Consider the following 16,370-nt stretch of genomic DNA (forward strand, 5'->3'; position numbering starts at 1 on the left):
TATCAGATCTAAGTTAATCTGGTCATATACAGTGGTGGTAAAAAGACATTATAGTCTCACCAGACCACAGGACTGCTCTCTCATTAGAGAGAGAGAGACAGACAACTAATGGTCATTTAACCAGTGGGTCATGTACCTCAGGTGAAGGGATGAGGTTAGAAGAAAGTACAGGAATTACACCGATGCTGTTGGGATCACCGACCAGCCATCCAGCTGAGTTGGGATTTGAACCCTGAACATGATCTCAGTCTCTAGATTACTAGTCCCAGTGACACTATTGTCTTCCCAGTGACTCCCAGAATGCCTGCTATCTATTTTTAAAAGGAAATGGCCCCATTTTTTTCTGAATTACATTCTGATTTTCAACCTGTTCATAAGTATTTTTATTTTCTCCACACTAAATATAAGCACCAACCTTTGGAGGGGAAGGGAGATGAAAAAAGAAATGTGGACTTAGAGCTTTGAAATATTTCCTTTGTAAACAATCCTCAATGATTTCCTCATCTGCGATGACAAAGTGATCCAAGGCTTTAAGAGACAAAATGCCGTTGACAACGTGATGGCGATAATTTGGAAGCAGACTGACTGGGGTGTCAAACAGGGTGAGAATAATGAGGTTCGGGCAGGAGAACAGGGATTTGGCATTTCTTATGTCTCCAATGATGTTGTCATGGAGAAAGAGGACCTGCAGACACTTCAGATCGGTCCAAAAGTATTCATCTGGGAGATTAATGATCTGATAGTGGAGGAAAAATAAACAAATTAGTACATCATAGCCAGTAATAGGGCTGTGGAGAGGGAATGGGGAGTGGCATTAATTAGTTCTTATACAATGGAATTGACCCAGCCTCACCGAGGGAGATTTGGATGTGGAACAGAAGCAAAATTTGAGAAAAACCTGTCGGGTCAGACCCCTGCTGCGTTTCTATCTCAGGCTGACCTTGATGAAACTGAGGTCAATGTAGCATCAAATGCTTACAGTGGTGTGTAGTCAGTTAGGTCAAGCAAGGATCAAAAGGGGGCTAATTGTCACATTGCATCAGTCTGTGTTTCCACCTCCCCCGACCTGCTGAGTTTCAGAGTCACCAGAAATATGAAGGTAGCTTCCTGGCAGCAGGCAGGACAGCCATTGGTGCTGATTTTCACTGTCCCATGAAGGTACAAGAAGATTGTAGCCTTAGCCACGACCGATATTGTAGAGGGGTTTTCCTTCCGATGACTTTTACCAACTTTGGGCTATCTGTTTTCTTGACAATATTGTTCAGAGTTCTGGGCTCAATGTCATTTAAGATGGCTTTGCACTCTCCTCTCTCGCTCAGCAGCACAGGACTGCAGGTGAAGTATTACTGTAGGCCCTCCTGGTGGGCCTCCTGCCCACCCCAAGGAGGATGATAAATGCCTCTTTATTGGCTGCCTCCTCACCTGGGCAAAGTTGGGACCCAGACTTTGTCTCTAAAATTCTTTGCTCGTCATAAGGTTTCACCCAGAAACGCCAGCAGGGTTAAAGAGAGCCAACTGGCATCCTTCTGTACTCCAGCATTCTATTTTATTTGAAAGTAAGCAGAACCATATCTGAAAGGATCAGACTGCTTAATTTGAACAATCACCCAGATATATAGGTCCAAATGAGTTTTATCCCAAGTAGCTGACACAATTTTAAAATCATCTTTGGCCACAGGGGATGTGCTAGAGAACTGGACGTCAACAAATATTGTCTCACTTTGGATGTAAGTTTGCTCGCTGAGCTGGAAGGTTTGTTTTCAGACGTTTCATCACCATATTAGGTAGCATCATCATAGTTTCACTTTATAAGAAGAGTGGAGGAGATGGACCAGGGAATTACAGAGCAGTGTGTCTCACATCAGGGGTAGGGGAACTATTGGAGAAAATTGTTTGGCTGAGGGTACTGCAATTGATGTAGTTTATCTGGATTTCAGCAAGGCCTTTGACAAGGTCTCACATGAGAAACTGATATGGTGAAAGCTCATGAGAGCTGGCACGTTGAATCTAGAGGTGGTTTAGTAATAGGAGTTGTAAGAAATAGGGAAGTGTGTTGTTTTTGCAGAAATAGAAAAGCAAGAGAGTGTATGTGCAGAAAAGGGGAACAAGAAAAATATCAGCTAAGTAAGCATTAGGGAAATGTATCTTTATCTTTAATGTATAATTATGGATAATTGTGTACTAACTTTAGTGCAGAATTATTAAAGCAAATAATTTCTTTCATCATAATGTTTTAAATAATAGTCTCAGCAAAATAGCTGAGATAGCTGAAACGCATAAACTAGGCACGAAAAGAGACATTGTTAAAATGTATGTTCAGGAATGGAATGTACCTATGAACAATGGAAGATGTTACAAGCAAAGTAAAAAAGAACATCAAGATCCAAGTTTAGCCTCATGTCAGCACTTACAGAGGGAAAGGTTACCAACTTGGAGAGAAGGGGGCAATAAGGGCAGAGCGCAGCTGGGTAGTGGTAGAATACTAAGAAAGATTGGGTAATGTAGGAGTTGGGAGAGATGACCTCACGCAGCTCAAAGGTATAACTGTGTAAGAATTTGAATTTTCATTGCTCATTTGCTTCTGCAATTGATGCCCTTTCGAATAAGATCGTAGAATAAATTGTCTTGTTTCCAGTGTTGGTGGTCTCGTCTAAATTTTATTGATTTTGTTTCTAACAGATATGGGGGCTCATCCGGGATCCCAAGCTCCGGTCGCTTGGTATTTTTGGGATAAACGGAGAAGGTGAACCTCGCTAATTTCGGCGTCCTCTAGTTTCTCTCTTTGCCGCGGCGGCTTGGGCGAGCATGATCTGGACTGAGAGACCCTGGAAACAAGACGGGCAGACACGGCGGGTTCGGTCGGGTGACTTTTGTGTGCACAAGACCCGGGTAAGAAAGGTCTTAAAAGATTTATCCGGGCGACTGTGGTAAGCAGCGGTATTTGCTGCCAGTTGGATATATCCGGGGATCCAGGGTTCTGGGCAACCGGGTTAGGCGAATCCGGTCGACCAGGGTAGGTAGCTGTATTTGCTGCCAGGTGGATATATCCAGGGTTCTGGGCAACCGGGTTAGGCGAATCCGGTCGACCAGGGTAGGTAGCGGTAGTTGCTGCCAGGTGGATATATCCGGGAATCCGGGGAACTGGGGTTGTGGGCGACTAGGTTAGGTGAATCCGGTAGACCAGGGTAGGCAGCGGTAGTTGCTGCCAGGTGGATATATCTGGGAATCGCTGCGGGACGGGGTGTGCTGAAACGACCAGGTAACTCTGTGCACAGACCAAGGTAAAGAAAATGGACCCTTAAGTATTGCCTTGGTGGTCGGGGGCGTACGAGAAGTACGGGGAATTGGCAACGTATAAAATAAAGTATTTAATTGGCTAGATTAATCTGAAGAGTAAGGTGTCTATCTGATTCGACCACCCAGCTTTAGACCGGTTGTTAAGAGGGGAAATCCCCCACGCGAAGGTCAGGACCCTGAAGTGGGTGTGGAAGAAGGTGACTCCTGACCTCAGTAAGGTTAATTAAATTACATAAAGAAACTGCCGAGTATTAAAATGGGAAATAATAATAGTCATTTAAGTGTCGAAGGGGACATGAAAGGGACATCCGAGGACCACATCCCAACGGACAGTCCTTTAGAAAAATGTTAAGAGATTGGAAGTACAATCCTCGGACGCGAGGAAATGATAAAAAAAAATAAAATGTCAATTGAAAACAACCTTACAGTCAGAAGGAATCAGATTATGCTTCATGTCAGAAGGGCTAGTAGCTGAAGGGTTACTGAGGGTACACTTCGTAACTAACTTATAGCCAGATATCCAGAAAAATATTCAAAACCTAGAGGAGTCGTTGCAGGAAGCTCAAAGTGTCTGTGAGATACAGTGCCTCTGTGTGTGTGTGTGTGTGTGTGTGTGTGAGTGAGTGTGAGAGAGAGAGAGAAAAGAGCTGTACAGCTAGTACAGCTTTGTGATTCCTTTGTGATTCAGTTTGAATGCACGTTTGCTTGTTGGTGATTGAATGTTTGTTCCCTGGAGCTTGAGAGCCGGGACTATTTTGAATCTGATTTCTATTATGGAAATTTTAACATGATTTCTTTTAAGGTTAAGGATTTTACAGATTATGAAATAAAATGTTAACTCCTGCTCTTTTTACAGGTCATGACTGCCTTACTATCAGTTTCTAACTAATCTCTTTTATCCTTACATAAAAGTGATTTATGGAGGACAGTTGAAATTTTAGTTCAATATTAGATTGTAATAAATCGAAAAAAAATCCTATGGTTAAAATCGGTGACCTTGGATTCGGCCATTATTCATACATCAGAAGCTTTTTTTAGACAATAGACAATAGATGCAGGAGTAGGCCATTCAGCCCTTCGAGCCTGCACCGCCATTCAATATGATCATGGCTGATCATTCCCAATCAGTATCCTGTTCCAGCCTTATCTCCATAACCCTTGACTCCACTATCTTTAAGAGCTCTATCCAATTCTTTCTTAAATGAATCCAGAGACTGGGCCTCCACTGCCCTCTGGGGCAGAGCATTCCACACAGCCACCACTCTCTGGGTGAAGTAGTTTCTCCTCATCTCTGTCCTAAATGGTCTACCCCGTATTTTTAAGTTGTGTCCTCTGGTTCGGCACTCCCCCATCAGCGGAAAAACGACCTATAGCATTGTAATTGAGCAATGACTGGTCAGGACTACTTAAGAAACTGATTTTGGATTTAAATCAAGGGACTAAAGCTGGGTAATTATAGTGAATTTCAAAGTTGGGAACTGTATGCATTTTACATTTTAAATATTAAACACTGAATAAATGAATTTATAATATATAAATATATATTTACAAGTAAGATTCCTATAGAGGAACAGGCTTTAAAGTTAACAAACATAAATTGATAAATTATATTTGAGATTACAGGGAGCAAGAAATACTGCAATATTCCTTTTTAAAAATCAAGGTCTAAACAAAACATTGGGTGATGAGGAATGGCCATGAGGTGGCCCTAAAGCTGTTCAGTTGGTTAAATGGGCTCAGCAATTGATCTGGCAACGTAACATGAGAAGCAGAAATAGAAGGCAAAAATAATGATAACCACGGTTGATGAGGTAATAAAAAAAAGGACAAAACTAAAAGGAGAAGGAAACCGGAATGGTGGCGGGCAGCATGTTGAAACTAAAGGGAGGAGAAGGGATCGGGGAGGAGATGATAAGGGGTCTTGTAGACAGGAACAAGGATCAAAGTGGAAATCCCCACAGGCAGGATGTTATTACTGTGGAAAGACAGGTCACTTTAAGAGAGATCTGAAAAAGGAAGTAAAGGCAGTGCCATTTATGAACCTTGATGAAAAATAGGGGTGTCAGGAGGTCCTGCCCCCGGGGACCCACCAGGAAGCCTTGATAAATTTAAAGGTGGGACCTTACAAAGAGAACGTAGTTTTCCTAGTCGATACGGGGGCAGCAAGGTCATCATCCTTAAATTTTAAGCCCAAGGGAGTGGGAACGAAAAAGTTTTGTGATGAGAGGCACAAAGAATCAGTTTTGCGCTCATGACGAGATATTGCCACCAAATTGGGGATTGAATTAACTGCAAAAGGTGCTATGGAATCTGTTGAGGTTCTTAAAAATGAATGTGCTCGAGCAAAACAATTACAGAAACAGGATGAGAAGTCACAAGTGACTGGTAAACAAACAGAACTGCGTGACTACAGTTTTAAAAATGTTTTAGCCACTTGTTGCGTTTCCACCCTAAATTATGTAATATATATAATTAATCATTAATATTTATAATAAATCAATTGTGTTAGCCTGAATCAATATTAAATGGCAGGATTCTTTCTCAGTGACCTGTCATATTGATTCATGGTTAATTTAAAACATGACTGCATTAATTCATTGTTAATTAAAGAATGGAAAGCTACATTACTGGCCAGAGTGTGTGCAGGCAGTGGCAGCAACAGCCTTAGTGGTAGAGGAGAGTCAGAAGCTTACTTTTGGGGGAGCTTTAATAGTCAGCACCCCACATCAGGTACGGACCATATTAAATCAGAAAGCAGGACGATGGCTCACGGACTCTAGGATCTTGAAATATGAGACAATCTTAATAGACACAATCTTAATTAACACAAGGATGACCTTGTGTTAATCACAGACAGTTGCTTGAATCCAGCTACATTTCTGTGGCGGGGTGAGGGGGGTGGCCCTTGGCAATCCAGAACATGACTGCCTTGATATTACTGAATATCAGACTAAAGTACGAATGGACTTGAGAGACGTACCGTTGCATGTGGGAGTTCGGTTGTTTATCGACGGGTCCTCCCGGATGATTAAGAGTAAAAGGCACAATGGATATGCTGTAGTAGACGGGATAGATGGAAGCGTTATCGAGGCTGAAAGACTGCCTAACGGCTGGTGAGCCCAAACTTGTGAATTCTATGCCCTAGAAAGAGCTCTCAGAACCTTAGAAAACAAAAAAGGAACGGTATGTACAGACTCCAAATATGCGTTTGGAGTGGTACATACCTTCGGAAAAATTTGGCAAGAAAGAGGACTGATAAATAGCAGAGGAAAAGAACTAGCTCAAGAGGAATTGATGAAACAAGTGCTGGAATCCCTGTTACTCCTGAGAGAAATAGCGATAGTTCATATAAACGGACATCAGAAGGGGAATGAACCGGAAGGAAGAGGAAATAGACTGGCCGATGAGGTAGGTAAAGAAGCAACCCTGAATCCACAAGGAGCAGTGATATACTCCCTAATACCTACAATCTCAGATCTTCAGAGTGCCCCGTTGTTTACTGCAAAGGAGGAAAAGGGACTAAAAGGTTTAGCAGCTGCAAAGACAGCAGATGGGAGCTGGATGTTACCCGATGGGAAGGAAATGTTGAATAAAATGATGATGCAAGAGATTATAGCTATCCTACATCAGGAGAGTCACTGGGGAGTGCAAGCAATGTGTGATTTAGTCGTAAGGAAATATGGATGTAAGGGATTATATACGTTGGCAAAACAGATATGCGCAGGGTGTACAACTTGCCAAAAGATTAGTAAGAAAGTAATGGGGGGGGGGGCCAAGAGGAGGAAGAAACCCAGGGGTGAGACCCTTTCAAAGTATACAGGTGGATTACACCAAACTACCCCCATTGGGAAACAAAAGTACTTATTAGTCCTAATGGATCACCTAACTGGGTGGGTGGAGACATTTCCAATGTCCTCAGCTACCTCGAAGGGAGTAGTGAAAACTCTTTTAGAATGGAGTGGTGGAAAGTATAGATTCAGACAAAGGTAGCCATTTTACCTCTAAGATCCTACAAGAAGTAATGGCGGGATTAGAGATCTCTTGGGAATTCCACACTCCTTGACACCCGCCTTCCTCTGGACGGGTGGAACGAATGAATCAAACCTGAAAGAAGCAATTATCTAAGCTAGTCTTAGAGACTCGATTACCATGGACAAATGTTTACCTATCGCATTGCTATGCATTAGGACTGCGCCTAGACGTGATAGAGGCTTCTCTCCTTACAGGATGATGTTTGGATTACCTCTCTTGGGTGGAAGAGGGGAATTACCAACTGTAAAGTTCAATGATAAGTTTTTAAAGACCTATATTGTGGCGCTTGGCTCTTTGTCTGTCCTTAGGAAGAAGGGTCTGTTGACCCAGACACCTCCACTTGAGTTTGACAACCGGGTGATTGGGTCCTGATCAAGACCTGCAAAGATACAAACTGCACCCGAGCTGGGAGGGACCATTCCTCACCCTCCTGACTACTGAGGCAGCTATCCGAACTACTGAGAAAGGGTAGAGTCATCACACTCGTGTTAAAGGTCCTGTGAACGTCCCATTGGCGGAGTGGCATGCTCATCCTACAGACAACCCTCTGAAAATTAAGCTAAGAAAGAAGGAATGAACTGAGACAAAAGAACAGAGAACATAGAAGAATTTTGAGTGTGAGCAGCAGCTAAGGTAAGACTGTTTGTTTTAAAAGTACTTACCGGTAGCGGGCAGCGGTGTTTTTTTTCACTCTCTCTTCACAGAAAGAGCGGGAGCAGCAGGGGGAAGTGACGACGACCAGAGAGGCAGCCGAGACCCGGAAGCAGGTAGAGCGTAAGCTTACCTGGGTAGGTTGTTTCCCCTTTAAAAGCGCGCAGCTGAAGAACCCGAGGCACTACGGAGGTAGTGCCTCCCACCCGCCCTCCTCCTCTAACCTAATAATAAGATCCGTTGTGGTAAGTAGGTAAGTGCTGAATTTTGCTTGTTGTATTCTTTAGACCCAGTTTTGTTTTAAAATAAAGGTTAGCTTTAGAGGGATGGCAGTGAAGGCAGTGCAATGTTCCTCCTGCAACATGTATGAGGTGAGGGATGCCATGGACGTCCCTGCTGATTACACTTGCAGGAAGTGCACCCATCTCCAGCTCCTCCAAGACAGTGTTAGGGAACTGGAGCTGGAGTTGGATGAACTTCGGATCATTCGGGAGGCAGAGGGGGTCATAGATCGGAGCTATAGGGAAGTAGTAACTCCAAAGATGGCAGATAGATGGGTGACAGTGAGGGTGACTGGGAGGAAGCAGCCAGTGCAGGGACCCCCTGCGGCCGTTCCCCTCAAGAACAAGTATACCGTTTTGGATACTTGTGGGGGGGACGACTTACCAGGGGTAAGTGACGGGGCTCAGGCCTCTGGCACGGAGCCTGTCCCCGCTACTCAGAAGGGAAGGGTGGAGAAGAGCAGAGCAATAATAATCGGGGACTCGATAGTTCGGGGCACAGATAGGCGGTTTTGTGGGAACGAGAGAGACTCACGTTTGGTATGTTACCGCCCAGGTGCAAGGGTATGTGATGTCTCTGATCGTGTTTTCCGGGTCCTTAAGGGGGAGGGGGAGCAGCCTGAAGTCGTGGTCCATATTGGCACCAATGACATAGGTAGGAGGAGTGCTGAGGATGTTAGACAGGCTTTTAGGGAGCTAGGTTGGAAGCTCAGAGTTAGAATGAACAGAGTTGTTGTCTCTGGTTTGTTACCCATGCCACGTGATAGAGAGTCGAGGAATAGGGAGAGAGAACAGTTAAATGCGTGGCTACAGGGATGGTGCAGGAGGGAGGGATTTCGGTACTTGGATAACTGGGGTTCTTTCTGGGGAAGGTGGGACCTCTATAAACAGGATGGTCTCCACCTGAACCTAAGGGGCACCAGTATCCTTGGGGGGAGGTTTGCTAGTGCTCTTGGGGGGGGGGGGTTAAACTAACTCTGCAGGGGCATGGGAACCCAGACTGTAGCTTTAGGGTGCAGGACCTGGAGTGTAGGGAGGTTAGGAATATGGCATCAATCTCGAAGGAGGGTGCCTGTAAACAGAAGAGTGGCTTGAAGTGTGTATACTTTAATGCCAGAAGTATACGAAATAAGGTAGGTGAACTTGCAGCGTGGGTTGGTACCTGGGACTTCGATGTTGTGGCTATTACGGAGACATGGCTAGATCAGGGACAGGATTGGCTGTTGCAGGTTCCAGGGTTTAAATGTTTTAGTAGGGTCAGAGGTGGGGGTAAAAGAGGGGGGGGTGTGGCTTTGCTTGTCAAAGATAGTATTTCAGCGGTGGAAAGGAAGATGGACGAAGATTTGCCATCTGAGGTAGTTTGGGTTGAGGTTAGGAATAGGAGAGGTGAGGTCACCCTGTTAGGAGTCTTTTACAGGCCTCCTAATAGTTCTAGAATCGTTGAAGAAAGGATTGCAAAGATGATTCAGGAGAAGAGTGACAGTAATAGGGTGGTTGTTATGGGGGACTTTAACTTTCCTGATATTGATTGGGAAAGCTATAGCTCAAGTTCGTTAGATGGGTCAGTGTTTGTCCAATGTGTGCAGGAGAGTTTCCTGACACAATATGTAGATAAGCCAACAAGAGGTGAGGCCATACTGGATTTGGTTCTGGGTAACGAACCAGGCCAGGTATTAGAACGAGAGGTAGGTGAACACTTTGGGGACAGCGACCACAATTCGGTGATTTTTACTCTAGTGATGGAGAGGGATAAGTGTGTACTACAGGGCAAGAGTTATAGCTGGGGGCAGGGAAATTATGATGCGGTGAGGCATGACTTAGGATGTGTGGATTGGAAAAGTAGATTCCAAGGCAAGAGCGTAATTGATATGTGGAACTTGTTCAAGGAGCAACTATTGAGTGTCCTTGATAAGTACGTACCTATCAGGCAGGGAGGAAAGGGTTGTGTGAGGGAGCCGTGGTTTAATAAGGAATTGGAATCCCTTGTTAAATGGAAGAGGGTGGCCTTTGTAAAGATGAGGCGTGAAGGTTCAATAGGGGCGATTGAGAGTTATAAGGTAGCCCGAAAGGACCTGAAGAGAGAGCTAAGAGCAGCAAGGAGGGGACATGAAAGGTCCTTAGTTGATAGGATTTGGGAAAACCCTAAGGCTTTCTATAGGTATGTTAGGAATAAAAGAATGACTAGGGTAGGAATAGTAATGGGAATCAAGGATAGTAATGGGAAGTTGCGTGTGGAGGCTGAAGAGATTGGGGAGGCACTGAATGAATACTTTTCGTCAGTATTCACTCAGGAACAGGACATTGTTGTCGATATGAATACTGAGGCACGAATAAGTAGAATGGATGGCTTTGAGATATGTAGAGAAGAGGTGTTGGAAATTCTGGCAAGGGTGAAAATAGATAAGTCCCCTGGGCCTGATGGCATTTATCCTAGGATTCTCTGGGAAGCAAGGGAGGAGATTGCAGAGCCATTGGCCTTGATTTTTGTGTCCTCTTTGTCTACAGGAGTAGTTCCAGAGGACTGGAGGCTAGCAAACGTGGTTCCCTTGTTCAAGAAGGGGAGTAGGGATAATCCTAGTAACTATAGGCCAGTGAGTCTCACTTCTGTTGTGGGCAAAGTCTTAGAGAGAATTGTAAGGGATAGGATTTATGCACATCTGGATAAGAATAATGTGATCAAGGATAATCAGCATGGTTTTGTGAAGGGCAGGTCGTGCCTCACAAACCTTATTGAATTCTTTGAGAAGGTGACTAAGGAGGTAGATGAGGGGAAAGCGGTAGATGTGGTATATATGGATTTTAGTAAGGTGTTTGATAAGGTCCCCCATCGTAGGCTACTGCAGAAAATACAGAGATATGGCATTGAGGGGGAGTTGGAGGTTTGGATTAGGAATTGGCTGGCTGGAAGAAGACAGAGGGTAGTAGTTGATGGCAAAGGTCATCTTGGAGTGCCGTCACTAGCAGTGTTCCGCAAGGATCTGTTTTGGGACCATTGCTGTTTGTCATTTTTATAAATGACCTGGAGGAAGGGTTAGAAGGTTGGGTGAGCAAGTTTGCGGATGATACGAAAGTCGGAGGAGTTGTAGACAGTGAGGAAGGATGTGGCAGGTTACAGCGGGATATAGAGAAGCTGCAGAGCTGGGCCGAAAGGTGGCAAATGGAGTTCAATGTAGCTAAGTGTGAGGTGATTCACTTTGGTAAGAGTAACAAAAAGATGGGGTACTGGGCTAATGGTCGGATACTTGGTAGTGTGGAAGAGCAGAGGGATCTTGGTGTCCATGTACACAGATCTCTGAAAGTTGCCACCCAGGTAAATAGTGCAGTGAAGAAGGCATATGGCATACTGGCTTTTATTGGTAGAGGAATTGAGTTCCGGAGTCCTGAGGTCATGCTGCAGTTGTATAAGACTCTGGTGCGGCCGCATCTGGAATATTGTGTGCAGTTTTGGTCGCCATACTATAGGAAGGATGTGGAGGCACTGGAACGGGTGCAGAGGAAGTTTACCAGGATGTTGCCTGGTATGGTAGGAAGATCCTATGAGGAAAGGCTGAGGCACTTGGGGTTGTTTTCATTGGAGAAAAGAAGGTTTAGGGGTGACTTGATAGAGGTGTACAAGATGATTAGGGGGTTAGATAGGGTTGACAGTGAGAACCTTTTTCCACGTATGGAGTCAGCTATTACAAGGGGGCATAGCTTTAAATTAAGGGGGGGGTAGATATAGGACTGATGTTAGGGGTAGGTTCTTAACTCAGCGAGTCGTAAATTCATGGAATGCCCTGCCAGTAGCAGTGGTGGACTCTCCCTCTTTATGGGTATTTAAGCGGGCATTGGATAGGTATATGGAGGATAGTGGGCTAGTGTAGGTTAGGTGGGCTTTGATTGGCGCAACATCGAGGGCCGAAGGGCCTGTACTGCGCTGTATTCTTCTCTGTTCTAATACAGCGCAGTACAGGCCCTTCGGCCCTCGATGTTGCGCCGATCCAAGCCCACCTAACCTACACTAACCCACTATCCTCCATATGCCTATCCAATGCCCGCTTAAATACCCATAAAGAGGGAGAGTCCACCACTGCTACTGGCAGGGCATTCCATGAACTTACGACTCGCTGAGTGAAGAACCTACCCCTAACATCAGTCCTATATCTACCCCCCCTTAATTTAAAGCTATGCCCCCTTGTAATAGCTGACTCCATACGTGGAAAAAGGTTCTCACTGTCAACCCTATCTAACCCCCTAAAGACTCTTTTAACGTTTGATGATATGTATTGTTATTAATTGTAAGGGCTGTGTGGACTCACCTCTCCCTGGCACCTAAAAGATTAAGACAGATAGACAGGACGGTCGGCAGGGGTCAGAGATGGGCGGGTACTGGTATAGTATTGTGACGTTGTAGTACTAACTGTTCAAGGAAGCGGAAAAAATCACTTCACTACACTATGCCAAAATTATGCTAAACAAGAGGGACTTGCCGACTGTTGGGTCTGTTCAGAAGTCCCACACCATGGTGAATCTGGGATCCCCACCTCGGTAATACCACTCACCAAAACAGAAGTGTACGATGTATAACAATTTAACTCGGGCTCAAATGATACAAAGTGGAGATCTGACAGGGGTGAATATAACTTTGCGGGATGGTTCCCTAGACCAGCCCTGAAAACTCTGGATGCTATCGATGGCCTTAGAGTTTCCCCACCGAAAGGAACAGTAAATACCACCTGTTTCTGTAATCAGAATGATACCGCACCCTTCCAATTAGGAAAACCATCGTGTGTCTACACCAGCCAAGCCACTGCCACTATCGTTCCCCTTATATTAAACAGAACATATTGGGTATGCGACCTGAAGACCTATCCATTTATTCCCGGGGAAAAGTACATTCGCGTGACCGAATGTGTAGGAATCCATGCATGTTAAACACTGCCTCAAAATCAGAAAGGCTGGAGTGGCTGCTGTTACCTCGCTTATATAGTCCCTCACCTCCGAATAGAAAAACATGAGCCCAACCTGAGAAAGGAGTGGGGGATAAGACGTAAGACCCGAGAGGTCTTTGAAGGAGACCGTCTGCTACGGCACGACAAGGGCAGGTGTGGAAATACAGAAACTGGCGGCAGCCCTTGAAAATTTAATTAATGATACTGCAGGTGCAATGGGAGAAACTCAATCCCAAACATCGGCCATAACCACCGAAATGATTGCCACAAGACTAACAGCTTTGCAGAATCGAATGGCTTTAGACTATCTTTTGACCAAAAAAGGGGGAACCTGTGCTCTGATTGGTAAGGAATGTTGCACCTTCATCCCAGACACTTCTTCCATAGTGGAAGATAAGGCAGAGATCGTAAAGAAAAAGATAAGCAATATAAGAGAAATTGGGGATGAACCCCAAAAAGATGAAGGATGGGGATGGGGTGACTGGAGACTGACCAGTTGGGGAAAATGGTTCGTTAATTTAGACATTTATGTATTACTAATAATTGTAGGTCTACTGATAGGATTTAATGTGTTAAAGTGGATAATGACTAAGTTGGTAATGTCTTTGGGAGGACAACAATCAATAATGATCATGACAATAGCACAAGCTCAAGAAAGAGAGAGAGTAGCAAATTACTCCTCGAGTTTGAAAAAGACAGATTTAGAAGGACAGAAAGGGCAAGATTGTGAACCTCTGCACCATAGAGTGAAAAGAGGACAGAAAATAAAATTGCAAAAACAACAAATGGTTAAAAAAAAAGAAATGGAGGAATTGTAAGACATGGGGAAGTGTGTTGTTTTTGCAGAAATAGAAAAGCAAGAGAGTGTATGTGCAGAAAAGAAGAAAAATATCAGCTAAGTAAGCATTAGGGAAATGTTTCTTTATCTTTAATGTATAATTATGGATAATTGAGTACTAACTTTAGTGCAGAATTATTAAAGCAAATAATTTCTTTCATGATAATGTTTTAAATAATAGTCTCAGCAAAATAGCTGAGATAGCTGAAACGCATAAACTAGGCACAAAAAGAGACATTGTTAAAATGTATGTTCAGGAATGGAATGTACCTATGAACAATGGAAGATGTTACAAGCAAAGTAAAAAAGAACATCAAGATCCAAGTTTAGCCTCATGTCAGCACTTACAGAGGGAAAGGTTACCAACTTGGAGAGAAGGGGGCAATAAGGGCAGAGCGCAGCTGGGTAGTGGTAGAATACTAAGAAAGATTGGGTAATGTAGGAGTTGGGAGAGATGACCTCACGCAGCTCAAAGGTATAACTGTGTAAGAATTTGAATTCTCATTGCTCATTTGTTTCTGCAATTGATGCCCTTTCGAATAAGATCGTAGAATAAATTGTCTTGTTTCCAGTGTTGGTGGTCTCGTCTAAATTTTATTGATTTTGTTTCTAACAAAGTCAAGGGAGGTGTTAAAAAGCAGTTTGTGTAACTGGAGGCCAATGTCCTGTCATGCAAACAATAAGGATCAGTGCTAAGTCTCTGATTGTTTGTGATGGCTGAGAGATGACCTCAGAGGTTTACAAAATCATGAGGGGCATGGATAGGGTAAATAGACAAAATCTTGTGCAGGGTAGGGGAGTCCAAAACTAGACGGCATAAATTAAGGTAAGAGGGGAAAGATTTAAAAGAGACCTAAGGGGCAGAGGGTGGTGTGTGTATGAAATGAGCACCTGCAGAGGTTGTGGAGCCTGGTACAATTACAACATTTAAAAGGCATCTTGATGGGTATATGAATAGGAAAGGGTTAGAGGGATATGGGCCAAGTGTTGATAAATGGGACTAGATTAATTTAGGATATCTAGTTGGCATAAACAGGTTGGACTTAAGAGTCTGTTTCCGTGCTGTACAGCTCTATGACTGTGAGGATGGGAATGTGGGGGAGATAGTAAGTAATTTTGAGGATTGCATGAAGATTGGCTGAGTGGTTTGACAGTGAGGAAGAAGGTCTTAATTTACAAGCTATAAACGGATTGATCAGATGGATGGCTAGATCAGTGGCAGATGGGTTTAACCCTGATAAATGTGAGGTGGTGCACTTTGAAAAAAAGAACAAGACAAGGGAGTACTCAATGGATGGCAGGACAATTGGAAGCTCAGAGGAACAGAAGGATCTTGGGGAACTTATTCACAGATCCGTGAAGATGGTAGGACAGGTTAATAGGGTGGTTGCACTTACCTTTATCAGTCATGGCATAGCTTATAAGAGCAGGGAAGTTATATTGGAGCTGTGCAGGACTTTGGTTAGACCACAGCTTGTGTATTGTGTGCAGTTCTGGTCAGTAGCCCCTTAGTACCACCCTATAGGAAGGGTGTTGCCTGCAATTGAGAGATTCAGCTATGAAGAGAGGGTGGATAGGCTCAGGTTGCTTTCTTTGGAGCAGAGAAAGTTAAGAAGGGATCTGACTGAGGTTTATAAGATTATGAGGAGCATGGAGAAGTTTCATTGAAGGACCAATAAAAAGGATGCACACTTTTAAAATGAAAGACAGAGTTAGAGGGGAGTTGAGGAAAGGTTTTTTTCACCCAGAGGGTAGTGGGGGCCTCGAACGCACTGTCTGCGAGGGCAGTTCAGGAAACCTCACAACCTTTAAAAAGTACTCGAATACACACTTGATATGTCATAACGTTCAAGACTATGGGTCTACCACCAATAATTGAGACTAGTGTAGGCAGTAGTGTATTTTTACTGGTACAGATTTGATGGGCTGGAGGGTCTCTTCCTGTACTGTATGATTCTATTATATATGTTTACTTTGTTTATTTAGTATCATGGAGTACAGGATGAGGCCATTTGGCCCATTCTCCATCTGTAAGGTGTTTAACATCTAATCACTTAACAATAGGCTGGGTCAGATTATGTCTTCAATCCCACACTCGGGTCAGGCTTTTATGGTTCTCTGCCACACCTCTCCTGGACAGGAAGCCCTGTAAACTTCCCAGGGATCCCAACCACCCTCTAACAAATTGATGTCATGATATTACTGATCATTGACCACTTTAGGGCCACTTCCCACCCAGCCTCAATTTTGAGGTTAGCAGCAGGAGTTTGGGGCAAAGGAGAACCCCAGCATGTCTACCTGTTCAGGCCTTAGGGTTGAGGAGTGGTGTGCCTCCACATC

The 16,370-nt window shown here is 44.0% G+C and overlaps 1 protein-coding gene across 1 annotated transcript in view; it reads right to left on the reverse strand.

The window, feature by feature from the left end:
- Positions 1 to 16,370, reverse strand: part of LOC140480160 (leucine-rich repeat and IQ domain-containing protein 3-like) — a 41,436-nt gene that overhangs the window by 17,831 nt on the left and 7,235 nt on the right. The window contains exon 3 of the mRNA XM_072574892.1: positions 416 to 736. Within this exon, the coding sequence (XP_072430993.1) occupies positions 416 to 736 (321 nt within the window). The remainder of the gene's footprint in view (positions 1 to 415; positions 737 to 16,370) is intronic.

Source organism: Chiloscyllium punctatum, chromosome 7, assembly GCF_047496795.1.
Source record: "Chiloscyllium punctatum isolate Juve2018m chromosome 7, sChiPun1.3, whole genome shotgun sequence".
Classification (NCBI taxonomy): domain Eukaryota; kingdom Metazoa; phylum Chordata; class Chondrichthyes; order Orectolobiformes; family Hemiscylliidae; genus Chiloscyllium; species Chiloscyllium punctatum.